The 8,957-nt window shown below is 39.2% G+C and overlaps 1 protein-coding gene across 4 annotated transcripts in view; it reads right to left on the bottom strand.

Annotated features, from left to right (window-relative positions):
- Window positions 1-438: 438 nt before the first annotated feature.
- The window catches only part of LOC125936872 (cystatin-13-like), a 13,254-nt gene continuing 4,735 nt past the window's right edge, over window positions 439-8,957 (bottom strand). For all 4 annotated transcript variants that reach the window (XM_049651228.1, XM_049651227.1, XM_049651224.1 and 1 more), the window contains 2 exons: window positions 4,349-4,462; window positions 439-614 (listed from right to left, as the gene is read on the bottom strand). In XM_049651228.1, coding sequence (XP_049507185.1) covers window positions 531-614; window positions 4,349-4,462 — 198 coding nt within the window. In that variant the 3' untranslated portion in view covers window positions 439-530. The remainder of the gene's footprint in view (window positions 615-4,348; window positions 4,463-8,957) is intronic.

The raw sequence follows: 8,957 nt of genomic DNA, 5'->3' as shown, positions 1-8,957 counted from the left end.
AAAATGACCCAACTATCTTCCAGTTGGATTGGTTGTCTAAAACTGTTTCTAAACCATTGGACTGTATCTTCCCTGGAGTCCTAGGCATGGAGATTTTTGTGGAAATCCATGGAAGGAACACTCCCAAATAAGTCAGACCCTCAGAACCTTGATGAAATAACCCACAAGCTCAAAACAGTTGAGCTTAGTTAGTTCTCCAGAAACAGCTGTCCTCCAGTTAGTTCGCCAGAAACAACTGTCAGTGAAAAGTAATTTGTCCTCAGAGTTCAATGAGATATTGGAAACAGGTTCATACATTCTTCCGTTTATTGGTAGCAGATTGTCCTGCTAGTAGATGACAGAGTCAATTAGAACAAGCTGATCAAGACTGTAAAAAGGCATTATGTTCTCAGTATCAGCCCCTAAAGAGCTGATAAAAAAGCAAAAAAGTCACAAAAATGAAGTCAATGGGTCAGTTTATTTAAATGTTTTGCAAGTGTCTTTGCTTCTTTAAAATGGAAGTGAGAGCAGCTGAATATGCTAGAAGATAATTATACCTCTTTGCATTGTTTCTTCAGCATAGTGAACTCAAATTTCCAAGGTTTGGTTGCAACAATAAAGGTGCAATAAAACATCTAAAAAAGACAAAAAGAATAATCAGCTTATAAGAAAGAAAAATAAAAAGCAAACAAATAAACATATGTTTCTATTTCCAGGTACCAGGATTTGGCTTCAGGGTGGCTAAAGGCTGCCTGAGCCAGTCATGCCTCCACAGTCTCTGGAACTGTTGAACCTGAGGCTGTCTGGCAGAGGAACCAGCCTCATTCACCAGGAAGGACCACTGCCAATTCATCTCCATGTGATCGGAAGCCATCACGGATGTCTGAGCCATCATGGATAGCTGGACCCCAGAATAGCTGGACCCCAGAAACTGATTATTCTCAGAAATCCTCATCTCCAGATCTGTTGCTCATCTAGCCACCCTGACTTCCCTGCAGCCCACTGAGACTCCATGTTGCATGGAAAGCCCAGTGAATCCTATCCAGGAGCTACAACCCAACAAGAATAGTATAGAGTCTTGTATCCCTTGGTTAGGCTGGTCAAAATCAGGCCAGAGATGAGAAGCAAAGACTGCAGCCAGGGAGCTAAGGGGACACACAGAGCTCTTCCCAGGGCCTGCAGAAGAGCAGAACTTCAGGTTCCTGGTGTGGGATGAGTTCAACTAAAATCTTTATTCAGTTAGAATAAAAATATAAACTAGGAATGCCTCCACTATATCAATGGAAACATGAATGGCAACATCCAATAGAATTGAAGTTATATAAGATACAAATACTGATATACAAGTACTGATAAAAAATCAGCTTGAGGAATAAAATAGGACCAAGCTACCAGCAATCCAGACAGACCATTGGAGAACTAAAGCCAATCCAGGGATGCATCCCAGCTAGAGTGGCATCTGGGATGGGTTCAGCTGGTTCCCAGCTGTGGTAGGAAGGGGAGAGAGTGGATTTATCAGAGAGTTAACTAATTGATTAATTTCTGGATCAGCCAAAGTAGACAGGAAACAATCAGAAAGAAGAGAAATTGAAAAACAAAATATCAGGATCAATTCTAGAGGACATTTAAACAATGTATATCAAAAATCTTTAAGAAGCGAAAAATTACTAAATGAGTAGTTCAACTTCCAGGAACTTTACCTGCATGGAAACAATAAGCAGATATACATTCAAATAGAAATAAAGGATATTAATTAAAGCACTGTTCATAATAGCTAAAAATTAGGAAAACTTAACCAATTCTCAGGAATTGGCTTAGAAAAATGTGTAAAACCATTAAATGAAATCACAGTTTCACTATATGATGCTCTCACATAATTTTACAGTTTTAGAAATTCTTAGAACTTATTATTAAGTGAAAATCTAGATTATAATACAGTAGAGAGTATGATCCCAACTGCACAAAAATACAAATATAAAATATAGGAAAGTTAATATAAATAACAATATATTGACAGTGGTAAACTCTACATAAGGGTATTTATAGTTGATTTTAAGTAATTTAATACTTTTGAAGGTTCCAAATTTTCTACATGAAATGAATCAGGCCAATAACTATTTAAAATCATATCAAGTTTTAAATTTATATTCTAAAGAGCTCAGATGTTTGCCTTTTCTTCATTTCTAAATCCCAACAAATAATTGAAGGAAGTGTTTAGGTCAAATCTATAAGAGTTCTATGAAATGAGAAAGGACCCTGTGCAAGGACAGAGACAGAGAGGATTCTCCATGTGATAAGAAGTGGATGCAATCAAGGTGATGAAGTCTTCTGAGCAGCAGAAGCTCCATGTAGAGGATGAGATCATAAGAGGAAACCAAGCAAGCAAACTGTCTCTAAACCCCACAAGACTTGAAGTCATCCTCAATTCTTCTCTCAGTCTCCATGGCCAATCCATCAGAAATTAGAACCAAGCCTTTCACAGATATCCAGAACCCAGTACCTCTAGCATCCTAACCAACATCACAGACTCCTACTGATCTTGCTGTCTCCATCCCTGCCCCCATGCTGGCTCTTCTCCATGTGTCTCTCCATGTCTGCACTCCTATTTCTACCTGGCATGTCTCGAAAGCCCAATGACTTCTATGGGCTGTGTCAATGGGCACCTTTACCCTATGACCTCTACTGTCTGTGCCAAGGGTGCCTTTGCCCTCCAAGAGCTGTGTCAGTGGGCACTCTTGCCCTCTGACCTATAGAGACCACATCAATGGTCACCCTCTGGCTTCCAGTTGGGTTCAGCCAAGGAGAGACAGAGGCAGGAAGTGGGAGGCATGAGGAGTTGAGGTCAGAGGGTTCCAATGGGTTGGCTGTGGTTCCTGACAGGGACCCACAGATTGCGCCAGAAAAAAAAAAAAGATATTAAAAAGAAAATCTTAATGATTACTAGGGATATTAAAACATCTCAACCTTACTAGAAATCAGGAAGTGACAATGTGAAAAGGTGACAAGATCACCTTTCTCATACATCAGAATGAAAACATTTAAGACTCGACCCCAAGTGCTGAGGGAACATGAACAACAACACACACCACTGATGAAAGGTATGCTGGTTCAGCCACTTTGGAGAGTAAAACAGTTTGTAAGTCACATGTGGTAGCCCACGAACGCTTAAGCTGCATGTGTGGCAGTATGGTGGCCCCACTCCCGAGCCCCCCCTGCCCCGGGGGAAAGTCCCAAACCTGCTCAGTCAGCACCTGTCTCAACAGTCACTGCTTCACTTGTTAAAAGTGAAAATTTAAGACAACCACAGGTATGTAAAATAGCAAGATAGTTACATACAATGTAATACAGTCATATAAGAGCTTAATATGCACTAATACAAATAATTTTAGCCAATTTCTATATACATTAAATGACCCAAGAAATCATTTGGCATAAATAATATTAGATTGTACTAACATAACAAGTCTCAAAACATATTGTTGAGTGGGAAATAAAAGAACAAGAGAAAGTTCCAAAATTTGTGTACCTTTTGAAAAACACGCAAAACTCTACATACACAGATTAAATATATTTTTTTAAAAAACTGGTTAAGAACACCTCTCTCTCTCTCTCTCTGCCCCTGTCCTGTTCACACTGTCTTTCTCTATTTCTCAAAATAAATAAATAAACTTTAAAAACCTTAAAAAATAAAAATATTACTTAATTGAAAAGAAGTTCTAATAATTTATAATAATAGCCAACTTTCTAGATGTAGCCATCGACTTGCATTTGGTATTCATTAGAATACCTACTATTCATTGGAATATGAAGATGTGTTTTATTTGCACATTTGGGCAATTTTCAGGAACCACTAGTCTGCCATTATTTTTGCTTAGCCATGTGTCATGCCAACTTTAAGTATATACTAAATAGGTGTCTTCTGTGAAGACACAGAAATATACATACTTCTTTATGCAGCTTCAATTATGAAAAAGAAAAAATGGATCTTCTATGAAAAGATAACCAAAGCAAATTTGAAAAAGTGAAAAGGAAATTTACATCTGTCCACCTGAACCTAGCCCAACTTGCACAATAGTGAGAAATAATGAACAGGTGTTGCTTTAAGCCACTAGGTGTCTATATGTGTGCTGGTGGGGGTTAGGGGAAGGTGGTATCAGCAAAAAACAAAACAAAAAAATAAACAAACAAACACCAATAAAAACGATAGAAACAATCTCTGTGTCTAGAATCTGGCCATCCTGGATCCTGAATATGATTTAGAATATGGTTTAGAAAGGAAACTAGGAAATCAAAGCAGGATTGGTCCTATTGATGTTCTCAGTCTGGTACACAGACCTAACTAAGGACTGTCCCCACTTGAGGCATATACCTTTTGCATTTGGGGGTCCTGTTGTAATAAGCAGTTTTCATTTTCTCCTGAAATTTTCTTGCACATTGTTCGGGCAATTTTGACTTCAAGAAAGTAATCCAAACTCTCTGTGACCTGTCAAGGAGCAATTTAAAAATTAGAGATCATAAACGAATACATGATATCAACTGTCATCTCTGATAAACGAGCATGTCGTTGACTACTTACAGCAAAGACTGTCTCCCTGTCTGCCTCCCTCCTACAGTTTCCTTGCCAGAAATTTTGGGATAACTGGAGGGGCAGGGGTTCTTCCCTTGATCCCTCTCCTTCTGTCTCTCATCACGATGTTGAATGTTAAATAATGACAACTGTCCCCAAGATAAGGCAAGAAAACTATCCCCCAAAAAATGCTTTCCCCAGAAAGGTAATGGTTTGCTTATTGGAGCCAGGTAAATAAACAGCAGAGTTTAAAATATCTTCATACTTAGTCAATAGATATTGGGGGAAGAAGACAAGACATCTCAGAACTCAAATTTACTTGGAGGTATTGCTTCTCTCTCTAGCTTCTCTCCTCGGTATTTTTAACAACCCCTTGTGATACACTCTCCTAAGTCTCTGACTTCAGGTCCTCTTCTTTACCTGTGCAGAACCCCCCACCAGTCCTTGTATTCCAGAGGGACCCATGGGGAAATTGAAATGCACAATGGCAAATGGAGACTTTCATTATTTAAAAGTGAGAACAAGGTAAGATTTTACAAGACTTAAGGGAGAGAAAGTATTAAAGAGAATGACTAAGTTAAACAGAATAATTGACCCTAGAAGAATCAGAGACAATTCAGAAAATACAGTAAGCATTTTGGACATTCAAAAAAGTTGCCCAGACATTAAAACAAAATGGTTGTGGAGGGCAGAACTGTAAGTATGGATTCTTTTTATTTTTTTATTTATTTATTTTTTAATTTTTTTTTCAACGTTTTTTATTTATTTTTGGGACAGAGAGAGACAGAGCATGAACGGGGGAGGGGCAGAGAGAGAGGGAGACACAGAATCGGAAACAGGCTCCAGGCTCCGAGCCATCAGTCCAGAGCCTGACGCGGGGCTCGAACTCACGGACCGCGAGATCGTGACCTGGCTGAAGTCGGACGCTTAACCGACTGCGCCACCCAGGCGCCCCTAAGTATGGATTCTTGAATATCATATATACTTTACATTTTTTCAGTTATGTATATATGTGTATATAAAATGTTTGTAAGGACAGAGCCAACTGCCCTCAGGAAATGATGAGTCAGAAATTGAGTCTACATTTCCATTTTTTAACTCAGCAACATCCAAACATACTCCCAGAGTTTGTTTTTATGATGGGATAACAAGTTTCTTAATGTCAATACAATCAGCTTTTGGGACTGGATGGATCTTTGTGGTGGGGGCTGTCCTGGGAACTGTAGGGTGCTTAGCAGCATCCCTGGTCTCTGCCCACTAGATGTCAGCAGCAGCCCCCTCTGGTTGTGATGACCAAAGATGCCTCCAGATACTGCCAAAAATTCCCTACCAAGCAAAATCCACGCCCACTTAAGAAACACTGCTTTATATCTGAGTAATACTTCCAAGTTAAAATTATTATAAAAACAAACTGCTCTGAATCGTACTCAATAGCCACCAACTGACCACCAGCCCTATCTTGACCCCTAATTGCCCAGAAAAGGGAGGGGAATGGGGGTCCTGGCTGCTGAGGCAGCCCTGCCATAGACAGGCCCTCTGACCCTCCGGCTATGGTGTCCTACTACTCACACTTCATTCATATCATTTAATCAGTAACATGTGCTCATTCCTAGCAGATATCCTGGGTTTAAATCTTGGCTTTTCTACATACTAGCTGTGTGTCCCTGAGCAAATTACTAAACACTTCAGTGCCCGTTTCCTTTTTAAAGTGGAAGAAAGTAGTTTCTACGTAATGAGTTGTGAGATTTGAATGAGCATATGAAAAGCAACCAGGCCCCAGGGCTGCTGGGTAGTTAAGTTTCTGACTCTCTGGCTAAAATGAACAAATCAGGAGACTCTAGATGCTGGAGAGGATGTGGAGAAATGAGAACCCTCTTGCACTGTTGGTGGGAATGCAAACTGGTGCAGCCACTCCGGAAAACAGTGTGGAGAGTCCTCAAAAAATTAAAAATAGATCTACCCTATGACCCAGCAATAGCACTGCTAGGAATTTACCTAAGGGATACAGGAGTGCTGATGCATAGGGGCACTTGTACCCCAATGTTTATAGCAGCACTTTCAACAATAGCCAAATTATGGAAAGAGCCTAAATGTCCATCAGCTGACGAATGGATAAAGAAATTGTGGTTTATATACACAATGGAATACTACTTGGCAATGAGAAAGAATGAAATATGGCCATTTGTAGCAACAGGGATGGAACTGGAGAGTGTTAGGCTAAGTGAAATAAGTCATACAGAGAAAGACAGATACCATATGTCTTCACTCTTATGTGGATCCTGAGAAACTTAACAGAAGACCATGGGCGAGGGGAAGGAAAAATAAAGTTACAGAGGGAGAGAGCCAAACCATAAGAGACTCTTAAAAACTGAGAATAAACTGAGAGTTGATGGGGAGTGGGAGGGAGAGGAGGGTGGGTGATGGGCATTGAGGAGGGCATCTGTTGGGAGGAGCACTGGGTGTTGTAAGGAAACCAATTTGACATTAAATTTCATATTAAAAAAAAAGCTTCTGACTCAATTTTGGCTTTGGTCATGATCTCGTGGTTATTAATATGGAACCCCACATTGGTCTTGGCAGTGACAGAAAAGAGCCTGCTTGGGATTTTCTCTCTCCCTCTCTGTCTCTGTCTCTGTCTCTGTCTCTGTCTCTCTCTTAAATAAACTTTAAAACAAAAGAGAGAAAGAAAAGGAAAACCAACCAGAGTTTACCCTTGAACAACGTGGGGGTTACAGGCACAGTCAAAAATCCAAGTGGAAATTTTGACTCCTCAATAACTTAACTACTAATAGAAGCCTTAACAATAACATAAACAATCAATTAACACATATTTTGTGTGTCATATATATTCTATACTGTATCCTTGCAATAAAGTAAGCTAGAGTAAACAAAATTCTATTTAAAAAAGTCATAAGGAAGAGAAAATATATTTACAGTACTGCACTGTATTTCTTGAAACAAATTAGCATATAATTGGACCCATGGTGCTCATTTTTACCATCATTCACCTCGCACAAAATCTACAGCAGAGCCTTAGTCAACTGTGAACTAGAGCAAATGGTTGCAAACTTCTTTAAGAACTGGAGGGTGAATATTTTAGGCTCAGAACACACAGTCTTCTCATTGCAGTGCAAAAGTAGCCTTAGACAGCACTCAAATAATTCAGGTGACAATGCTCAATAAAAATTTATTTATAGACACAGAAATTTAAATTTTATGTAATTTTCATATCACAAAATACTATTTTTATTTCTTTTAACCATTCTTAGTTCATGGGGCATACAAAATAAGCAGCAAGCCAGACTTGGCTGGAGGCTATAATTGTCTAACTCCTGATATAGATCTTTGTACATTTAAGTTAAATCATCCAGTAAAATAAAGCTCTTTTCTTTATATAGAACCTGTGTGTGTGTGTTACTAAGTTTAATCTGAATTATCACCAAGCACTTTTCTTTTTGCTTTTGTTTTGTTTAACATTTATTTATTTTTGAGAGACAGAGATAGAGAGAGAGAGCAAGTGGGGGAGGGGGAGGGAGAGAGGGAGAGAATCTGAAGCAGGCTCCAGGCTCTGAGCTGTCAGCACAAAGCCCAATGAGGGGCTCGAACTGACAAATTGTGAGATCATGACCTGAGGTGAAGTCAGACACTTAACTGACTGAGCCACCCAGGTGCTCCAAGGAATTTCAAATACCTCTGTTCTAGCCTCTTTTTGAATCCGTTTCAATTTGATTCTTTTGAATTCTTACCTGCATTCAAGAGTTACCATGAGCTGAGAAATAAAATGTACATTCATGGGGAAAAAAATAGCACACAGTACAAAATAATTTATAATTTGGAGGACATGAGAATTTGCAGTATATTTGGTTAAATAACTGCCTGTTAAGCAGAACCATTTATTTGTGGAAGTGAAAAAGCACAGATAAAGAGAAGTCCATGAAAGTATAGTTTTGGACAAGGTGGGAACTTCATTAAGGACAGGCACTAACTATAAATGAGACCCAAAGACAATTGATATTTATGAGGCTTTACTTTGGCCACCCAGTGGTGAGGAAGAGAGTCAAAGTCTGTGTGTGTGTTGAGGATGGACAAGGGGTCAAATGTCCCAGCCTCATAGAGAATGAAGCTGCCAAATGAGCCTTCTCTGCTGACCCTGTTAAGAAAAGAGTAACCTGAGTAGGTTCCTGGTGACCTGGAGGGATGTACAGCAAAGGTTAGAAGGAAGAGGGGCAAGAGGGGACAGAGCTAGCAAAAAAGGAAGAAAAGCAAAAAATGCATCCCTGTACTACATGTCACTTTGATGTTGCAGGGTAGCCCCCATGCCCCATTAGCCACTCTCTCTTCCCTTTCTTTTTTTTTTTTTTTAATTTTTTTTTCAACGTTTTTTTTTTTTTTTTTTTTTTTTTTTTTTTTT

This window comes from Panthera uncia (assembly GCF_023721935.1).
Source record: "Panthera uncia isolate 11264 chromosome A3 unlocalized genomic scaffold, Puncia_PCG_1.0 HiC_scaffold_11, whole genome shotgun sequence".
Lineage (NCBI taxonomy): Eukaryota > Metazoa > Chordata > Mammalia > Carnivora > Felidae > Panthera > Panthera uncia.
Note: the sequence above shows the minus strand (reverse complement) of the source record. Positions and strands in the feature narration are given on the sequence as shown.